General features: G+C 57.6%; 1 protein-coding gene and 1 long non-coding RNA gene across 6 annotated transcripts; one reads left to right on the top strand and one right to left on the bottom strand.

Moving 5' to 3' along the window:
* Positions 1–99: 99 nt before the first annotated feature.
* On the bottom strand, positions 100–16,308 carry TNS2 (tensin 2). 5 transcript variants are annotated; one of them, XM_090273234.1, is made up of 29 exons: positions 16,228–16,308; positions 11,549–11,657; positions 11,025–11,062; positions 10,106–10,144; positions 9,748–9,786; positions 9,531–9,580; positions 9,119–9,290; positions 8,766–8,816; positions 8,332–8,454; positions 8,182–8,246; positions 7,284–7,367; positions 6,654–6,766; positions 6,505–6,565; positions 6,163–6,238; positions 5,791–5,920; positions 5,638–5,703; positions 5,455–5,568; positions 4,077–5,288; positions 3,791–3,941; positions 3,094–3,683; positions 2,880–2,969; positions 2,412–2,537; positions 2,121–2,213; positions 1,927–2,004; positions 1,743–1,820; positions 1,157–1,325; positions 1,002–1,070; positions 853–882; positions 100–721 (listed from the first exon to the last, which is right to left on the bottom strand). In XM_090273234.1, exons 1-29 carry the CDS (start codon positions 16,306–16,308, stop codon positions 583–585), a joined length of 4,236 nt encoding a protein of 1,411 aa, XP_090129360.1. In that variant the 3' UTR covers positions 100–582. The 5 variants fall into 5 exon arrangements, with proteins under 5 accessions (XP_090129360.1, XP_090129359.1, XP_090129361.1 ...); XM_090273233.1 differs by lacking the exon at positions 16,228–16,308 and adding an exon at positions 14,339–14,359; XM_090273235.1 differs by lacking the exon at positions 16,228–16,308 and adding an exon at positions 13,343–13,563.
* On the top strand, positions 9,124–19,883 carry LOC150011826 (uncharacterized). Its single transcript, XR_016510468.1, has 3 exons — positions 9,124–9,239; positions 17,205–17,293; positions 19,560–19,883. It is a non-coding gene; the product is annotated as an uncharacterized LOC150011826 (long non-coding RNA).
* Positions 19,884–20,498: the final 615 nt, after the last annotated feature.

The raw sequence follows: 20,498 nt of genomic DNA, 5'->3' as shown, positions 1-20,498 counted from the left end.
CCATGGACCTGGCTCTGAAGATGGGATGCCCCTGCACAGGTGTACCCCGGGAGACACCAGGCTTTGCCTTTCCGTGAACAGGCATGACTCCGACTCCAATTAAACGTTATAGAAATTCTTTATTAGACAAAAATAGACTCTTTATCCCCCCTTTTTATGTGTTCCCACTCTGATCTTTCTGCTCAGAGGGGAAGGCAGAGGAGGGAGTACGTTGCTCCCACACCTCTCCCCTCTCCCTGCCACGCTGGGACCTGCTGCGGGGTGGAGCTGGCTCCTCTCCAGGGCTGATGTTGTGTAGGTGGGGCTGTCCTGGTCCCCTCCAGAGCTCAACTGCTGATGCCTCCTCACCCTTCACATGCCCATCTCTGCCATCTGCTCACGTGCAAGGTCATCTCATGGGCCCGTCCACTTAGCTTAGCAGGCTGGGGGCGGGGAAAGAGAGCAGTATCCCAGGCTGATGCCCACTCCCTAAGGGAGGGTGCTGGCTCCTGGGTCTCCTGGGTCCAGGCCAGGGGAAGTGAGGGCTGTGGGGTGCTGTGAGGGATGCAGTGTTGATGTGGGCTCTGAGCTTGTGGCCTTCCTTCATTTTCTCTGGCCTAGTAGGACTTTGGTGATGAAAGTGACAATGGCGCCTGCAGGCTGATCTGGGTCAAGCTCTGCAAAGAGGTGACACACATTCTCCCAGGGGCTTCCTGGCTTCTTGGCCACGAAACCAAAGATCCTAGGGGTACAAAGGCAGGGTCAGGAGAAGGCCCAGCACCCCTCCCACAGGGACTGCAGAACGGGGGTTGGGTAGGAAGGAGGCACCTTGGCCCCGTGGAGGGGAGAGAGTACACAAATGGGGGAGCTTACTTGGAGGTGGTCCCGTCGGGGTTGGTCCATCTGCAGAAGGAAAAGAACTATGATGGAATGCACCCCAGGGAATGGCTACAAAGGGAGAAGCTGGGACATGGGACTGGTCTGTGGGACTGTGGGAAGAAAGGGCTGGGAGGGAGGGTCACCTCCGGTCCTGAGGGTCAGTGCTGGAGAAGGTGATGCTGTTCACTGGGTAATGGCGGCGAAAGAAGAGCCTGTGAAGAGGAAGGAGGTGGGAATCACTCAAATTGGGGTCCCAAAGGTCTAAGCTTGGGGTTCCCCAGGGGCTTGGCACACATACTTCCTTTGGTTGTCTGTTAGCGTGATGCCCTGTGCTGAGACCTTGAAGTGGACAACGGCTGGTGTTGGGCGGGGGCTGCAGCTCAGAGCCGCAGAGCTTGCCCGGGCTACTGCCTGTGGGCCCGTCAGTGACTCGGTCTCCACTGAGGTCAGGTAGAGCACACTGCAGGCTATGGGAGCAAGTGGGTTGCGGGGAGCATGGTCTGTCAGCCCCCAGATCTGTCTCCCTCTAGTCCCCCCATCCCACCAGCTTTGCACTTTCCCTGGTGAGTGCTGCTCAAAATGCATTAAATCACATAAGTAACCTGCTAAAAAGGCAGATTCTGTGACTCCCCCAGATCTACAGTCAGAAATGCTGGGAAGAGGCCTGAAAACCTGCATTCTAATAAGCTCCCCTCCCCACGATTCTCATGCTCACAAAATTTTGAAAACCTAGGCTGAGGACCCCCTTATCCACCCCTGCCTTTTGGGGTTTAAAAGCACCTGTCACGGCCCAACTATCTCAAGGCCTTTCAGTGTCCTAAGTCTCTATCTGCAGTGCCCCCTAGTGCCTAGGGAGAGGGGAGGGTGGAGGGAGAGAAGCCTACCAGCACCCTGACGCAGGAGATCTGCTGCTGTGCTCATGTTGGCGGGCACTGGGGCCTCTGGGGTCTCCTCCAGGGGATCTGAGGGAAACGGCCCACAGGGTAGGTCAGCAGGGAGCCCATTCCCTAGGAGCTGGAGAACTCCCTTCACAGGCTGGGAGTCAGGCCCAACCAACAGAACACCCACCTTTGCTGGGAATGCGCAGGCAGCAGGGCAGGGACAAGGGGGAGATGGAGTGCTGGGAGACCAGGGCAGACAGGCTGCCTGCAGCGAGAGGTGAGAGAACTCCTGAGGTGCCCACACATAGCCCCGACTTTCCCTCCACCCCCTTGGCCTCCCTAAACCAATCCTGTGTAGCCTCCCCAGCCCCTGCTTCTCACCAAAGTAGGGCTCACTGGGACAGCCCTTGATCTTCACCCCTTTGGGCCCAGTCTCAATGAGAAAATGGCGGACCAGCTGTTCCAAGGGGTCCCCTGAGAGGCCAGGGAAGAGAGGAAGGCTTTATCAGATTCTAGGTTCCTGCTTTCTATCCGGCTGGGATTCTTTCCAGAGCATGAGAGTCATTTCCTGTCCCTCCCCACCAAGAAGTGGCATGGCCCACCATTCGTTGTTTTGCCCCCGTGCCTGCCCCACTCCATTCCCCTTCTCCCTTGGGCTTGACCACTCTGTACCTTTCCAGGGCTGGGCACTGGGTGGGGGGGTAGCCACCTTGAGGGCCAGCCCATAGGCTCCTTGGAATGAATGACTGTCCCTGATGAGGAAGGCTCCAGGGTCCTTGTCCTTGAGCAGGGCAATGGCTGGAAGAAGGCAGGAGGAGGAGTTCCCCAGTGGCTGACTGAGCCCCCAGTAGCCTCCCTCCCTCTGCCAGCCAGCAGCCCAGGCCCTCACCCTAGCAGCTGTGGCAGTGCTGGGGATCTGGGTACAGAACTTTAGTATTAACAGGGCATTGACACATTAAGTCTAAACCTGCTTGGGCACTAATCCCAGAATTGCCTGCTAGCTATGCTAGTGAGCAGCTCAGCTCAGAGTAAACACTGAGATGGGAGGAGGCAATAAGGGCGCCAACTGGAAGGCTGGGTTGGGTCCAAAGCCCAGGCAGCCCTGGAAGGTGGGAGTGGTGGGGCAGGCTGGTTCCTCACCTTGGTCACGGGACAGGTGTGGCTTATACCAGAACTTGGATGTATCCTGGACAAACTTGACATTGCTCTGGTTCTCTTGCACGGGGGGCTCTAGGACAGGGAGGGACTGAGCTTGGCCCTGGGACTCCCAAGTGCCCATGCCATGCCCATCCCTGGGAAAAAGGGTTCTCTCCCAAGGTGGCTTCCCACACCCTCTCCTTCAAGGTCTTTGTACCTGGAAGTTGAGGGGTGTTATCTGGGAGCTGAGGTGCAAAGGTGACATGGTGACTGGTGCCTCTAGCTGGTGGTGATGCCTGCTCTGGGCCCCAGGGGCCAGGCTGATGCCCAGGACCCGGCAGGTGGCGTTTCTCAGGAAGTGGGGGCTGGGTGGGACCACTGAAGTCATAGGATACCGCCAGGGGGAAGGCAGGAGTGGGTGAGCTCTGAGGTGGTTCTGGGCTGGCCACAAGCCAGGGCATCTGGGTAGGCACAGGGGTGAGGGGGGACCCATCTGGGCTGTCCGGGGGCTCTCGAAGGCCCTGCCAGGGGGCATGACGGAGGCCGGGCAGCGTAGTGGGCACAGGGCCCCTTGGACTGCCCCTGTCTGAGCGGCCCCCCGGACTCCTCTCCTGAGGCCAGTCATTGGGTGAGCTGGGGGGAGAGGTCAGGGAGAAGGGGCTAGGGACCGGAGGCTCAAGTCCACTTCTTGCTGGCAGCTCAGGAGGCTTTTCAGCTCCTCCCTGGGACACAGGCAGCAAGGCCTCACCAGGACTCAGTCTCTGAGTGGGTGCCAAGGTGGGGGACCTGGTGTCTTGCCGTCGGGTGCTGCAGGGAGAGAGGTTAAGTGGTTAGCAGGGCCTCAGAGCCCCTGCTGTGAAACCCCCCCACCCCCAGCCTTCCATGTCTACTTGGAAAAGGAGTGGCTTGCCTACCTCTCCTTGCCCTGGACTGGGCTGCTGGTGTGCAGGGGTGTGGAGGGACCAGACATCTCTGAAGAGGCACCACATGGGGCATCTTGGGGAGACCGAGGCAGGGTACCATGCCTGCTGGGGCCCTCACCCCAGGAGGCTGGCTCAGGAGACTCTGCAGGGGAGAGTAGAGGCTGTGGGCCAGGAATAGGCCTTCTGTCCGGCTTAGCGCTTTCTCACTCTGTGCCTTCCCAACCATATTCCAGAACCCTCCCCTGCCCTTGGCACTCCCCACCCCAGTGCCCCTCACCTGCAGATGTCAAGGGTCCTGCTGGAGCCAGGTGCCCAGGCAGTGGATACCTGTCCCCTGCCTCCTCTGCAGGGATCTCGTAGCTCAGCTTCCTGGATGGTGGGTAGGGCGGGCTGCCCGGGGAAATGGAGCCAGCTCGTGGGGAGTGGGCACCAGGGCTGGGATACCTTCTGCCCTCGCCTGCAGAACCACAGCTATGAGGCACCCGGCCGTATGCTGGACAGTAACTGGGAACCGCTCCTCCGTAGCCGTACGTCACCAGGGCAGGGTAGCCTGGATGCCCATACCTGCCTTCAGGGCACATGGCGTAGGAGCAGCCCTCGTGCCCTTCCTCGCCTGCCTTGGGTGGCTTCAGGCAGCTATAGTCAGGTATTGGGGCATGGTGATGCCCGCAAGCTGGCACCAGCAGGGGCAGTGGGTGCCCGGACCGCACCGGGTGCAGGAGAGGTTTTCCGGCCTCGCTCGCCCACCTCTCTCCAGCCTCCCTCTCTAGCCGCAGCCCATACAGAGCTGTCGTGGGCAGTGCCAGCTTCTCCTCACAAGCAGGGCAGGAGCATAGGGTAGGCAGACCGGGGTCCTCCAGGATCACCACTTCCCGGTAGCCTGGGGAGCGGTAGCCGAAGTCCCCACTGGTTGGTTTCCCCAGATCAGGGGGGTAGGGGTAGGGCCCCTCGGACAGCGATCTGCAGAGGCGCCTCTTCTCCACAGAGGCCTCGGCATAGCCCTGGGAGGGCCCCTCATACCCGGCATAGGCCAGTCGCCGCCTCTCCAGGGTTCCCTCTGGCTGGTAGTATCCTCCATTGGGGATCCCGCAGGGTTCCCGGTAGCCCTGGCGGCAGGAGCAATGGCGGCTGAGGGCAGGTCTGTGGCCTGAATATGTCCCAAGGTGGGCGCCTCCGCCTGCAGGGGGCTGCTCTTCATCATCCAGGATGGCTGTCTCACGCCCAGCCCCCCGACCCCCACTGGCCACTCCACAGCCTCCCAGGAGGCGATCTAGCTCTTGCCGCTCAGCAGCTGTTGGGGGTGGCCGACCAGGGGACTCTGTGGCTGGCTCCGTGGTGAGCGTGGATGAATGGCCAGAGTCGCTGCTGACCGACAGCAGCGGGGGTGCGGGCGGCTCTGGAGAGGGCTCTGGTGGGGTCTGGCGGGGGGCCCGCTGCACCTGGGCATAAGGACTGCCATCTAGAGGGCCACGGGTGTGGGTCAGGGAGCCTAAGTTGGGGGAGGAGCAGGCAGGGAAGAGAGAGAGAGAGAAGAGAGAGAGATCCTTAATGAGAGGGGCTCAGGGGGTGCCCCTTGGGAAGCAGATCTGCCTGGGGAGGAAGGAATGCACCCACCAAACCTCCACCTCCCACCACCCAGGGCCTGTTGCACACACCATCCACGCTGTCCTCATGGTGCTGGTTGAAGTTTTCATAGGAGTCCCAGCGTACGGCGGGCTCTGCTGTGTTGTAGTCAACAGTGACCGAGGGGTCGTTCCGTGGGGTGTTGCCTGGGGGAGGCCCAAGTAGTGAGGAGCAGGGAGACAGCCTTCAGCCCTGACCCCAGGGTCTGCTCTTACCTTTGATCTTCTCAGGGCTGGAAGAGAAGACGAACTCCACCGAGGCTTGGAAGGGGAACCGCTCATCTGTGAATAGGGGACCGTGAGACTCCGGGTGCTCTGCCCACCCACCTGCCCTCACCAGGGCTCTCATGCCACCTGTCTCCGACTCACCAGTCCAGGCCTCATCCAGCTGGTCCTTGGGAAAGGTGAGCCGCGGTCCGTGGATGGTGCATGTGTGGAACTGGACTCGGAACACAAGAGTCCGGTCTGTCCCCCGGCCACCCTTGTGATAGCATGTCACCTGGGTGAGGGAGACGGGGGTCAAGGCTTCATGTCCACTTACACCTCCCCTGTGCTTCCACCCTGGAGGCTGCCCGGCCACAGCTCTGCCTGGCCTCAACCTCAAGGTGACACATCCAGGGTACTCCCTTTTCACCCTCCGATCTGGACTGAATTCATAATTCACCAGATTGTGCTGCTGGCAGGAGACACACCACCCCCTGCCCCATCTCTGAGGCTCTCCTGTTGCCAAGGACCCCTTACCATGACGTCGCCTTTGAGAAGGAGGGCTGGCTCTAGGCTGATGCAAAGCTGCTGGGGACCAGGGCCTGCGATGTGACTGTGGTCAAGAGGAGAAGGCAGAAATGAATCAGAGGTCCTCAGGCTCAGGGGTGACTGAAGAGTCAGGAGGGAGTTGGGAGATGGGAGTCTGAGCCCTGAGTGAGACCTTAGCTGAGCCTCAGCTTCCCCATCTGGAAAATGGATTCCATGGTGGTACTGGTTTTCAGGTACAGTGGCTAGAGCTGGAGGCTCAGTTGTTTGGGGAGGTGGAGAAACAGGGAGCTAGGGCTCAGGGAAGCAGGGGCCTGGGAACGCAGCACTCACTAGATTCCCGATGTGTAGACAAGCTGCATGGACTGGTAGATCTTGAGGAAGGGCTGAAAGCCTGGAGGGGCGAGAGGGCATATGAGAGTTGCTGAGTTGAAGGGGGTAGGGGAACAGCCCCGCATGGAATAGATCCCAGGCTGACTCACCTGTGCCAGGCTCAAAGGCTGGCAGCACAGGCACAAGCACATAGTGCAGGAAGAGAGGGCTGCTGTTCATTCTGATGGAGCCAGACAGCAGACCACTGAAGTAGTTGATATATCTGGTAGGGGGAGTTATGTCAAGAACATAAGCCCCTTCCTCTGAAGGTCCCCTTGTAGCATTTTAACTGTAGCATTTCACCCGTATGTACCCTTGGAAGGCCTGCCCTTCTCCTCAGTACTTCCCTCCCATTCCAGCCACCATAAAGTTCTTCCTTGCATCTAACCTGAATCCTTTTTGCTCTCTCAAAGATTTTGTACTTGCTGTGCCCTTTGCCTAGAATGCTTGCCCCTCAGACCTTATAGAGGCAGGACCTGCAAGTCTCTTTTTATCATAAGACTTAGCTTTATTTTCTTCATAGCACTTGTCATCATCCAAAATTATCTTTTCTATTTACTGACTTCTATTCCACTCTGTAAGAGCAAGGACCCTGTTTGTCCTGGATTCTCAGCACTTGGCACAGTGCCTGGCACATCAGAGGTATACCATTAAAGTGTGTGATATGAATGAGAAGAACTTGACCCCGGTAGCCATGGAGGGAGCTGTTCCTCCAGCCCAGCCCTACCCGGGCTGCTCACCGGCGCTGGGAGGGCTGCAGCTCGGCAGCCACTTTGTCCTCACAGAACTTCCGCATGGTTAGAGTAGCCAGTGCCTGGTCTGCCCTGGGGAGAGCAAACAAGTATAGGGGATGAGGGGCGGGTCTCCATCCTGGTCTCCTATCCCTAAGCCCAGGGGAGGTTGAGAGGGGTGACCCCCAAGTCTAGAGAAAGCCTAGAATGGTGGTAAAGAGAACCAGAAACCCCACATACAATCACTTTACTAGTTGTTGGACCTCAAACAATTGTTCCCTGAGCCTTAGTTTCCTCATCTGTAAAATGGGGCAATAAGACCATGTTACGGGTTGAATTTGTGTCCCCCCGAAAAGATATGTACCTCAGAATGTGACCTTATTTGGAAATAGGGTCGTTGCAGATGTAATTAGTTAAGATGTCATACTGGAGTAGGGTGAGCCCTTAATCCAATATGATTGGTGTCCTTAGAAGAAGAGAAGAGACAGACACACAGGAAGAAGGCCAAGTGATGACGGAGGCAGAGATTGGAGTGATGCAGCTGCCAGCCAAGGACCACCAAGGAGTGCTGGCCACCATGAGAAGCTAGAAAGAGGCAAGGAAGGATTCTGCCCAGAGTCTCCGAGGGAGCGAGGCTCTGCTGACATCTCTGCTTTAGACTTCTAGCCTCCAGAACTGAGACAATTAATGTCTGTTGTCTTAAGCCACTTGGTTTGTGGCACTTTGTTATAGCAGCCCCACAGAACTGTGGTGAAGTACAAGTGAGAAAAAGGAGGTAGCAACGTCAAGTTTATAGCAAATGGCTCTCTGAACACAGAGGTGGGGCTTCAGGGGACATTGGCTGGTCAAAGGCCGGTTGGAGGAAGGACCACTAGGGAAGGGGCCACTCAAGGGCAGGGAGCCTCACCCTGCAGAAATCTTGCTGTAGTGCATGTAGGCAGAGACGATGACCCCGAGCTTGCTCTTGCTCCCCTGAGGACAGACACAGGGATAGAGGGCCTGTTGGGGTTCCAGGCGGAGAGCACCTCAGCCCTGCAACCCCAAGGTCACAGCCCACCTTGCAGTACAGTACGACCACATGCTGTGGGTCAGCACTGAGCCAGGTCTCCATGGCTTTGCAGATGGAGCACAGCTTGTCCAGGGGGGGTGCATGTAGCTCAGGCCAGCCAAAGTCCTGCACCTGGGTGGGGGGCACAGGGGTCAAACTGGGAATGGGGGCCATGAGCGAAGAGCTCAGTGGAAAAGGGACAGGGTGTAAGGGTCTGGAGCAAGGCCAGCCTCTTGGCTGTCCGCAACAACAGCCTCAATGCCTTCCTCCTCGGTGCAGCAGGTCAGTACCTGCTGCACCATCTTTTGTGGTGTCTGAACTTTCTGTTGGATGGGAAAGCGCTCAAGAGTGAAATAGATGCCAGTTGCTACTGGTAATAACCAGGAGGCTGGGGGCTTCTGGGGTGGGGATGATTTAGTTTCATGGTTTTAATCCCCTCTTACCTTGGGGTTTAGGCGGGTCAGGTCATGTCTTTTTTCTGAAAGGTTGAAGAGCTGCAAGAAAAGTGGAGAGGCTTTAGACCTGATGCGCGGTGATGCATGGAGGTGGTATCCCCTGCTGTGACCTTAAGACTCTTTCTCCGAAATGAGGAGGTTGCTAAGGCCCTGCCCAACGGTGATAGACAGCCTGGTCGTTTGCGCTCTAGGGTCTAGGTCTTTTCCAGCTGCTCCTCGGGCCCCTGCCCACTAGAGCCCGTCCGGCCCCTCCTCCGAGGGTCTGACATCAGGGTGCAGCCTGGCCCATCTGGACCGCCCAGACCTCTCATTGGCTGACTGCGGCAGGCCCCGCCCCTCACCAGGTACTTGTCCCGGTGCTTGGATTGCAGCACGTGAGCCAGCTCTCGCAGGTGGCTCCGGTGTCGCTCCTCCTCTGGCCGCGCGGGGAAGGCGGCAGCCAGGATCCGCTCAGTCACGTAGGTGAGGTCCAGGTCCCAGCGGCGCTCCATGAGCGGGTCCAGGCTGAAGCTCCTGGAATGAGTGAAACCTGCATAAGGGACGGAGGGGCGGGGCTCCAGGAGGGGGCTGGGGTGATGGAAGGGTGTCTGGCCAACAATGGCAGGTGAGGCTTCCCGGGTCCTGCGGGCGGGTGGGACCGCTTGGGGGCATAGGGCTGTCCCAAAAAAGTTTTTTGGAGGCCACTGCCCTGGGCTGAGGTGTGGAGACGGCGGAAAGGGCTTAAGTGGGAACACTTCCGGCGCCCTCGCTCACCTGGGCAGAGTGCTGCGCTGCTTTGAGTGATTCAGAGACTTGGTGGATCCCTGGTGGATGAGATGAGATGATGAGCAAGCATCTCTTTGGGTATCCCCCAGATCTAGGTTCCCCACTCCAAAGATTCATGAACTTTTGTCCTCAAAGGAAACCTAGGTCCTTACTCTAAGGGCTACCTGCTTCTGCCCCCACCCCTCCCCCTCCAGCATCACCTTACCAGGTGCTCTATGCGCCTCACTGGGGCCGTGTTTCTCCGCTAGAGGGAGATGGGGGACAAAAAGGGAGCAATTAGGGCGAGAGCAAGGACCAATCAAGGCCTGGAGAAGGTGGAGACGGCCTGCCAGTGTCCCTGGGAGGGTTGCAATGGACAAGGGGAGAAGAGTCCTAGCCCCCAGTGGGCCCAGAAAACAAGAGCTGAGGGCTCAGACATTTTTTCCCTCTCTTAGGATGACCAATACCCACAGCAGTTCACTCAAGGTGACCCTCTGAGGGGATGGCCTTCTGTGGCCACCAGACCTTTGGACTCCGCAGCCAGGTTCCCTGCCTCCCACACACCCCACCCCAGGGATACTCACCAGCTCTGCAGGAGGCAAGGCCTGGCAGGATGAAGTCACCTGGAAGGAGACCCAAGTGGGGGGCTAAGCTCCTGGTGAAATGGGCTCTCCTGGGCTTAAGGATGGGGCCACCCCTCAGCTTCAGCAAGGTGGAGGGGCTGTCAGGAGATGGGTGCAGGCTCCAGCTGAAGTTCCTCTATTTAAGGGAGCCTCCCCTCTGGCCTCTAGGTCCCTCAGCCTGGGCCCCCCACTTGTTGCTCTTGGCTCCCAGCCGTGTGCCCACACAGACCCCCATTCATCCAGCAGCAGGGCAGAAGTTATATATAGAGCCATGCAGGCAGGCCACGGCCAGGGACGGACACTGGCCTCTTTCACCGGGAGACCCCGCCCCTGGGCACACGGCTTCCCTAAGCTGGCTTCAAGGCCCTGGGAACCCCTGCATTGCAGGAGGGGGGACCAGGGAATCTCTTTGGAGATGGAGCTGTCTCAGGTCCCCAGTGAGCAGTGGGTGCTATCAACAGTTTGTACCTTCTGTCTCGCTTCTCCAGGGCCCAGGATGAGACCCACCCAGGCATCCTGAGGCCCCATTCCCAGAGGGAAGGCACAGCCCATCCGGCTGCCCAGTCTCTGAGATCCTGCTCCCTCACCCACCCACCCCACCCTTCCTCCTCCTCATTCATTCCCCACCCCCCACCCTCTTGCCAGCTGCAGCCTGGGCACAGCACCAAGACAAACGCTGTCTAGCTGTCCACTCGCCTGGGCCGGCCCTCCAGGGGGTGGAGTAGGGTGGTTCTTAAAGGGCCCCGTACAGCACCCTCTCCCACCCCAGCAGGGGTTCCCCAGTGATGAGAGGGGTAGAGAGTTCATGCTCGTGTGGCTGAAGAAGCCTGTTTCAGAGGAGGAAGGGACTCTAGGCCCCTTCCCCCAACCAGGTACCCACCTTTGCTTCACATTTTCTATGTGTGGCCACCTTGCAGACTAGAGGGATAGGGAGAGTAGGAGTTAGCAGGGGTCTTCAGGGGCAGTGGAAGGGGTGACCCTCTCCCATTGCCCCAGGCCCTGGAACCAGACCCTGGGACTTCCAGGACTCCAGGTGTATTGAGATGGAGTGGGGAAGCAGGGGCAGAGAATGGCAGTGAGGTACTTCTGCCCAGGCCAGGATGGCAGGGAGCCAGGGTAATGTTCTAGGGTGGATGGGGGTGAGGAGAAAGGGAGGAAAGGATGCCCGCAGTCACAGATCAGGGTGGGAAGTCCTTATACTGGGGTCTCCTGGGTTGCTGGGGGTGTTTGTCATGGGGAGCAAAGGCTGCTTGGAGGGGAGGCAGTTGCGCCTTGGTTCCTGTATTGCCCAGTCCAGGGGCAGCACACACATTACGTTTACGTTCTGTGCGTCTGCTGGATGGAGCTGTATGACACAGTGGCGCTGGGTGGAGGCTCTCAGTGTCACAGAACAGGGTGCCTCACCTCTGCATGAGACGCCTGTCCCATCGATGGTCACCTTACACACTGCACAGACTGGTGGTTTCTTCCGAAAAACCTTCTCCCGGAAGCTGTGTGGCTCAGCTTTCCTAGGCTGGGAGAGGAGGGGCAGACAGAGAGAGGTGTCCATTCCCAGTGGGCCTATCTCTGGGCCTTAGTGCTGCACTGGTTCCTTTCTTTCTCCATCCTGACTGAAGTCCCTAACCTCACAGGACACACTTGGCCACAGCTGTTTCCGGCCAGTTATGGGGCCTGTGCTTGACAGTGCATGAAATCTGTCCCCTTGCGTCACCCTTGCTAGGTCAGCTCCTCCCCAGGGGATCACTTAGGTCCCTCACGTGGCCCTGGTGTGTGATATCCTTGTGGTCACCCCCTCCCACACACACACACACCAGGGAGCTTTCCTCCTGGTAGGGGGTGCTCTCTTACTCTCCTCTATGAGGCCCCTGTTTCTCCTCCCATCTTGCCCGCCCTAGATAAAGACCTATGTACAAAGTGAGCTGCAGGGGGTCCAGACATGAATGTAGGATGACAGTCACACAGCAGCACCCAGACTGACCTGGCAGGGGTGGCCTCAGCTAGTCCTCCTTCCCTGGCTCCTGTCCCCAGGCTCTAGGCAGCTGACATGCCCTCCCTCTTCCCTGCCCCCACTACCCCCCCCCCCACGCAAGAACAACATGTTTACTCATTGTGCATTGAAGCTGCAGGCAGCAGTTGTGTAAGAAGGCGGGTGGTAATGCTGGAGGGAGAGGCAGACAGAGGCATGACCTTGGGGAAAATATTTAGCTGCCTTGCTACTTCTGGATGTAGTGAGCACCCTGTCATGTCATTGGAAAAGGCTCAAGTGGGATTCCAGTATTGAATGGGGGACAGGATGGGCCAGATGTTGTGTGGTTGTTGGCCCCTCCCTACCCAGAGGAGCAGTGAGGCAGGAATGACCTCTTATGTCCCAGGCCTACCTCAGTCCCATCCCTCCCACTGATGTTCACGCCTCCTACCCTCTGTCTGGGGACCATTTGCCTCCTTGCCTCCTCTCCTACCCATTTTTCTGCTCTGGAGTTCAAGTTCCTGTCCCCTTCCCTTCTATAGTATTATCTCATACTGCTTTTGAGGTAAGGCTGAACAAATGTGGGGAAATGGAGTGATGGGGCCTCCAGGTCCCCCAGCCTGGGGACCCAGGCAGCACCTTTGGTCTCTTGACTGTTTGTCCCTGAAGGAGCTGGATGGATTAAACCAGCAACTGAACTGTCCTAAACAGGACCGACCTTGCTGGACTCACTAGGAAACCTGGGTGCATTTGGCATGAGTGGCACACATGGACAATATCAGCCAAAAACAAACCCTCTGTGTCTAAGGGACTCCTGGGACCTGGCGGCCTCCCTCCCTTCCTTCACCACCCCCACCCCATTTCCCCCAAACTTCTCAGCTTAGGTTTACCCTTACTCTGGAGCTCCAGGGTAGTACCGGAAGAGTCCTACAATGAAGTACATATACCTAGACGCAGGTGTAGCGGGCCAGGCCCCACCAGGGTTGGCCTGGCCTAGGGCTGGGAGGTGATAAGAGGAGCCAAAATAGATACCGGTTCTGCTATAACCCAAACCTCTGCTCATGCCCCAGCCCTGGCCACAAGCAAAGGAGCAGAGTAAAGAGGAGATGCAGGGCAGGGGGAGAAGGCTGAGGAAGAGGGTCTGGCCTGGGAATCTGATCTCCTGGCCCCCTCCCCCACTGCCCACAGCTCCACCCTTGCCCCTCCTCTGCCCAGCTGGTGGGTACTCCTACCCTGCTGGTGGCCCGGCTGCTGTCCCTCCTCCCCAGGGCTCTCAGCAGCCTCTCCACGGGGCCGCTGGACTTCATGGTGTCCCGTAGGTTGGGATGCCGGCCACGGGCCCCAAACAATGCTGGGGCCTGGCCCGGGGCTTCCTGGAAGCAGCCTGGCGGAGGCAGCCGCTTCCCCTGGGTGGAGGGTAGGCTGTCTGGCTGATGTGAAGAGAAGCCCAGCCCTGGAAGCGGAGGGGAGTACAGGCGGGAAGGGGGCAGGTCGCTGCTCCAGGAAGTGGGGTGGGGGGGGAGGATGTGGGGGAGGCCAAGAGATCAGATTCCCAGGATCTACCCTGCTGGGAGTGTCAGCCCAAGATCTTTTGCCCCCGCCCCCACCCTCCTTGCTCTGGAGCTTCCCGGTGCCCAGGGATCTACCCTATTCAGGGATCCGCAGGAATTATGAGATCCAATCCCCTCCCCCTGCCACACCATGTGGTGGGGCAGGGTGGGAAAGTAGGTCCCAAGGCAGGGCTCAAGGGCTGGCGGGGAACACCGAGTCCTCTCCAGGACAGCCTCCCAGCCTGAACTCTCAGGCTCTCTGGGGACTTCCTGTGGGAGGTGGGGGAGGGAACCTGGGAATCACTATCCTGGCTAGCCCAGAATTAGGAGGGCATCCTGAGAGTCAGGGACAGCCTCCTGCCTCAGTTTCACTGGTTGTGAAGTAGGAAAAGGGAAATGTGCATGCTCCATCCATCCCCCATTCACACTAGAAGGCAAATTCCAGCCAGAAGACTGCTTTGCCCACAGGAGCAATCCACTCTCCTGCCCCAGCCCAAGGCATTTGAGGCCCTTCTCCTGACAACCCCCAGCTGCTCTGCTCCGGACAGTCTTCTACTCACGCATATGCTGGGCTTGTTTCCGCCCCACTGCTCAGATCCCTAGCCTCTCTTCGGAGCCCTGCCACTTAGGCCATCCAGCCTAGGCCCTAGGGCTGCCCCTCCAAAGCCTGAGTACTACCTTCATGGCTCTCCTAGCTCTGCTGTCCTTCCTCAGCATCTGTCCCAGGACCTGAGGACTGGACAGGAGGCCCCCCCTCCCAACACATACTCCACACCCCTCCATGGGCCTCCTGCCTCCCTCCTGGGAACATGGCCAACTTCCTGTCCCAGGAGTCAAGGGAAGGAGGTGGATTGGGGCCTTGGAAACAGGGAAAGTAATCTTCCAAAAATATAAGGGGTTAATGGCCTGAGGGGTCCTCAGACCCAAGCCTTGGACAGCAGCCCCTTGAACCAGCAAGAGCTGTCACTTGAAGAATGTACAAATACTCCCGCCCTTCATTTGCATGGTATTTACTGAATGTCCTGGAGCTCAGGCAACTCCCCCAGCTCTGGCATCTCCTACCAGGTCCTTAGACTTCTCTCTCCCTAACTCTTGCTCCTGGGGCTGGTCTAATCCTGACTTCTCTGGCTTGCTCCCCTTATGGGAGCCCACTCAGGACACTTCTGTGGACCTGCCTGAGGCTTCTCTCTTGGAAGCTCTAATTCTTCCAGGTCAGGAAGTCTGTCCCCAGGGTACCTTGCCCAGAGAGAGGCATCTGTGAGGCAAAGCCTGGGCCCCTAGCCTGTAACTGGAGAGGGGCCCTGGCTCTGCAACCCACTCCCACCCCACTAGTTCTGGCTGGGTCCCAGGACATTCCAGGCCCCTGGCCAGTGTGGGCAACTGGGCCTGGCCTCATCCAGCCCCCAGCCCTGGAAGGAGGGGCACTGTGGTAGGATGGGAGGCCTTTCTCTGCTCCTGTTGCCCAGGCTTCCCCCAGCATGCATGCTCCTTTCTACTGCTCCCTCCAAGGGGCTTAAAGTTCCCTCATCTAGCAGTTGCCTGCATTTGCAACAGGTCTGCAAACATCTTCTGACCCTCACTCTTTTCCCCTGGGGGGCTCACTAACCCCTGTACTGGTTGGCCAGGGAAGCATGGGTTTGTGTCCTTCCCCACCCTGTGGGGCACCTTGAGGGAAGATGGAGACAGCACTGATTCCTCAGCCCCGCCTTAGAGGAAAAGTAGCTCACTGGGGCAGGGCTGGGAAGGCATGGCCAGACGCTGGAAGACCCTCACCCTTTTCTGCCTGGAACATTCCAGAGTCTGTCAGCCTCTCCCCCAGCCTGGCCCCCATCTCACACTGAAGCCTTGGGTTTGTTTGGAGAAACCCCTCCACCCACACTCCCTCTTCCTGGAAATAGCTGTGGTTGGATGAGAGGCTGGGAGCCTGGCCGCCACAGAGGAGGGGTGAGGCCCAGGGAAGGAGAGAGGGGCGGAAGGCGGGGTCTAGGTTGTGCCCAGGGGGATCTGGAGAAGAGAGTAGCAGCACGAGGGGGCCGAGGAGCGGGGCTGCAAAGTGCAAATAAGCCTCTTCTGTGCCTGCTTTCTGCCTCAGTTTCCCAGGTGTGAAGTAGGAAAAAAAAAGCCTCACAAGCACTCCCAGGCTGGGGTTGCAACGCGGCCGCCAGGCCCCACCAGGTCCCATCAAGTCCCGGGCCTGCATGCGGGGTAACTTGCCCCAAGGCGCTGGAGGAGCGGAGCCTGATGCGGGACGAGCGGGTGCATGGCCGGAGGGAGCAACATCGTGCCCGGGGGCGTGTGCGCACAAGTGCTCGCAAAGGCGTGACGTCCCCGACCCGAGTGTGACCGCGACCTGCGCCCCGCCCCCTGGTCACCTTCTCGGCTGCCAGCTGTCTGGGCTCGCCGTGACCTGCCGATCCCCGACTCCCAGCCCAGGGGCGCCAACCTCGCTCCCCGCGGCCCCTCGAGACCCGGTGGCCCCGCGCCCCCTGGCGACCGCCCCCGACAATGTCCCAAAGCCGTGACGCACAGGCCGCCGCCCTCCAGCTCGGCGCTGCGCGGCCACTCACCTGCGGGGGGCGCCCGGCGGGGCGGGGGCGCGGCGGGGCGGGGCAGCAGCAGCAGCAGGGGGAGCCCCCGGGCCAGCCCATCCCGGCCGGGCCCGCGCTGAGCGGCCGCGCGGGAGGTGCAGGAGGCGGGAGCGGGCGCAGCGCTCCTGGGCTCCCTCCCCGCCGCGCCCGCACCGCCCTCTCCTCCCCCCCGCGTTGCTCCCCTCCCTCTTGCCCCGCTCCAATCCCCACCTTCCGCCCGCTCCCGCCCCTCGCTCTCCTCCTCTTTCCCTTCTTTCCCCACCTTCTGCGAACTCGGCTCACAAAGAGCTGAGAGGAAGGAGGAGCGCAGAGATACCTAGAGACGTTCGGAGACAGAAAGAGACTGAGAGAGATGGGGAGAGGTTTTGAGTAAGATGGAGACGGAGGACAGAGGCCAAAAAACCAACACGAGCCAGTCAGACGCAGAAGAAAAGCTGGACATAGGTCCAGAAGGTTCTAGAAACAGGATACGGAGAACTGCCCCGGCCTTTCTCAGATTGGCCCCTCCACAGGAGTGTATTTGGCATTGGGCCTGACCCAAAGTCTGGACCCACTCGCTCAGCCTGCCCTGGTGGGGCTAGCGCCACCTACCCACAGGGGCACTAGGTTCAGATGAAGATACCTGGTGTCACCTGTGTTCCAAGTCTCTGGACACCCTTCCCTGGTCCTCTGCCGCATGGGAGACTTCTCAGGTGTCACCTGTTCTCCCCAAAGGATTTACAGCTGAGGACATACACATCAAGTCCGCCCGCCGGCCCCCCCACCCCATCGCTAAGCAGCTTCAGTCAGCCCATGTATTGCCTGCCCTGCTTTGGAGCTGGGCAGCCACTCCCACTCCTTAGGAGACTTCTATTAAAGTCTTCCTCACACTTAACTCAAGTCCCAGGCTTCCAATGGAAGTGGAAGTTCATTCTGTGGTTTAACATCATTCCCCCCCCCTCCCTTTTTTTTTGCAGTGCCTGGATCTGACACTGGTTAGGGACTTCCTGGAATTGACTTAATGGGCCGTGAGGCTGGTTTGAGTTGTGCCACCCTGGAGGGGAAGGTAAAGGGAAGGGATGTCTTTTTAGAAGCTCTGAATCTATTTCCATTCTCAGGTTCCCCAATGTTCTTTAGCAGTGAGCATTTCCTGAAACTTTCTCCCCTCCTTCCCCTCCCTACTGGATTTTCCATGATGAAACAGGGCAGAGGTGGGGGTGGGGGAGGCAGATTCTGAGGAGCCAGTGCCCAGGGCTCAATGCCCAGTGTCTCCTCAAAGCAGCCAGTATCACCAGCTCTAAGGCCCTCCATCCCTCTGACCTTTCTGCGCTCATCTTGCCTTTGGCGAAGGTTGGCTAGTCTGGTTCTCATTAAGGGGGTGGGGCACTTGATTCCAATCTGGCTGCAGGGAAGAGGCTGCAGAAGCAGCACATGGCGACAATGTGGGTTCCCCAGAGACTGGCATTTGGGAGGGGTGGTTGTTGCTGGGACTAGGGAGCCTTGATCTTGCTGCTCTTGGCTGAGTTGGTGTCCAGTAGGCAGTCTCAGAGGTTAGAGCAGTCACTGGGGGCTGGAGGAAGGGCTTGGGGATTGGAATAGAGCTGGGGAGGGAAGAGATTGGGAGGAGAGACAGGAGTTAGAGCAAGAGGGATCAGAGGCTGCTGGGGTCAAGGCAGGGCTGAAGGTCATTCTTTGTATTTTGGCAAGATTTGATTACGTAATCGAGATATATGCGATATGAAAATTTGTTCATTTTTTTTGAGCATACACTAGTTCTTTGAACACCTTGCCTTCCCAGGGTTCATTAGTCTTCGGTTGGGCCCTGTGATACATGCTAAGGGGGTAGGTTCTAATCTCCAAAGGAGAGACCGGGGCTCAGCGAAGAGGCACTTGACTGACTCTCAGGGCTAAAGCCTCACACTCAAGCTGGTGTTGCTGCCCCTAAAGAGGAACCGCTTCTGAGTTTTTAAGGAGGGTCATAAGATGGGTAGCTTAACTACCAGCTTAGGCTTGATGCCTGCTCTCAATGTAGGGACCAGGAAGGAAGGAGGCTGCAGAAAGAAAGCTGACGAGAGGCTAAGAATGAACACATACACAGGAGGTGGCTTCGTGGGAGTGAAATAAAATGGGTGGCACATGGGGCCAGCCAGGCTGGCCAAGAGCTGCAGAAGGGAAGGGAAAAGGGAGGAGAGAGCCAGGATGTTAGTAAAGGAGAAACAATTTCAGGAACACCTCACCCTCCCAACATGCAGGTTTTCTTACCTTGATTATGCAGAGGGCAGCCCACCTTGGCACTGATGGCTGAATGCCCTCTTCCACGGTCTGGGGTGATCCCATGCCTATGACCCAGTGTGCTGAGATCCTTGGGGTGGGAGACTCTAGGAGGAAGGTACTGAGGTTTGGAAGAACACTGGATCAGGGGAACTTCACTGGAGGGCAGGGCGTTGGGAACCAGGAAGAGTGGGGGGAAGAGCAGAACTGGCTCCATAGGCGGATCTGTGGCTGAGGACAGAGTCTGTATTGTCCAACCCGGAGGATGCTGAAGCTGGGAGGGGAGCAGCACAGCTTGCCTTTCCAAACCCCTTCCTTTGGGTGAGGTGGGAGGGTGAGGGAAGGCAAGCCCCCCTTCACTTGTGGCCCTAGGGGCTATGATGGTTGCTGAGCAACAAGCTTTGAGAAATAATGCTTCCCAGGAGCAGATGTGTAGCTTTCCCACTTCCTGAGAAGCCAGATGCTGTGAGCTCACTTAGCTCTTAAGGTGACGCCCTCAGCACTAACTGGTATCCTCCCTGCCTTGAGATCGAGCCTAGTGCTTGCTTCTGTTCAGGAGAAAGTAGGCTACATGACTTGTTATACACATGGGACCCAACCACCCTAACATAGACTTTTGTGAAGTAGGATGCCATACCTGCACCCTTCTGGTGGCCTGAGATTCACAGCAGGTTGTCAGTCAAGGCTGACGAGTCTTAGGATCCATTTTGCCGTAGGGCTTCTGAGCAAAGTGGGGGCACACTGGTGCCTACCTTTCCCTCCTGGGACACAGCAGAATCCTTTCCTCTCTACCCTTTCTGTGCTCAAGCAACACGAACCTTCTTCAGGTTAGCTTTTCCCAGTTTTGCTCTCCACTTTCCATCATTCACTCAGACCTCAGCATTGCACAGCGAGAGGACCGGTTAGCAACAGGCTTGGACAGTGAGACTGAGACTGATTCCTGTGGGGAAGCCAGTTAAGCGAGCACTGCCTTGTAAGGCAGCTTGGGCAGGGCCTTTTCCCTTCCTACCTAAACCCACATGGACAGGCTGCACACTGAACCTCATCCCTCAACTTTGCAGATATCTACACACTGGCAAGAAACCACAAGACCAGCTGCTGCAGTTGGCCCAGGGAAAAGCCGCTTGTGTATCTACACTTCCAACTCCCTTCATTTCCCCTTACCCGCCTTCCAAAATTGCTCTCTGAGGTTTCCTGGGCTTTCTGTGCTCCACCCCCTTGTGACCTTAAGGATTCTCTGCCACTGTCCTAACCTCTTTCCTGCCTTGCAACAATGAACAGTCTGTCCTTGCTGTTTGGAAAATTCCCACTAAGCTGGAGCAATGATTAAAAGTACTAACTCAGCCTCCATTCTGCCTGTGTAGTGTAACTCAGGAAAGCAGAGACAGCATCTGACTGCTGAAGGTGTTTTATGGAGGCACTGCATCAAGGACATGAGGATTCATCCCTAGAAGTTCCACTTATTTCAGTCAATGGACTGCAGATACACTAAAATGTTAAGTTAGCATCAGGCAAAAAAATGCTGGAGGGGAGTTGATGTGAATTCCCAGTTCCTGGGCCTCAATGAAGATTCCCCTTGTAACCCCACCCTCTATACTTGCACAAAATGGCACCCAATCAGAGGTGGGAAGGCAGGGTAGTGGGCTGTCAGCGGGGAGGAAAAAACAAAGGGACTGAGAGCACGGAATGTATTATGGAATGTATTGGCAAAGAATTTCAGCATTAAAATGAACTTTAAAGATTAGATTTATTTGGAGAAAACAAAAAAACCCACAACCCAAAGGATGGGATTCACATCTCAAGACATCTCCCAAGTAGTAAGTCTACAGATTACAAATCATTTTCATAGAAGATATTTTTGTACAAATTTTACATGTGTTGAGGAGTGGGACATAAATCCATTTCTGTTTTCACAGGGGGACAAGGTAGGGGACTGGGACAAAAATGCTTTTTTGGATACAACTATTTGAAAGGCATAGACTTGAAGAAGGCAAACCTAC

This window comes from Furipterus horrens, unplaced genomic scaffold (genome assembly GCF_987537825.1).
Source record: "Furipterus horrens unplaced genomic scaffold, mFurHor1.1.pri manual_scaffold_4, whole genome shotgun sequence".
NCBI classification, from domain to species: Eukaryota; Metazoa; Chordata; class Mammalia; order Chiroptera; family Furipteridae; genus Furipterus; species Furipterus horrens.
This window is presented reverse-complemented; position numbering and strand designations above follow the sequence as displayed.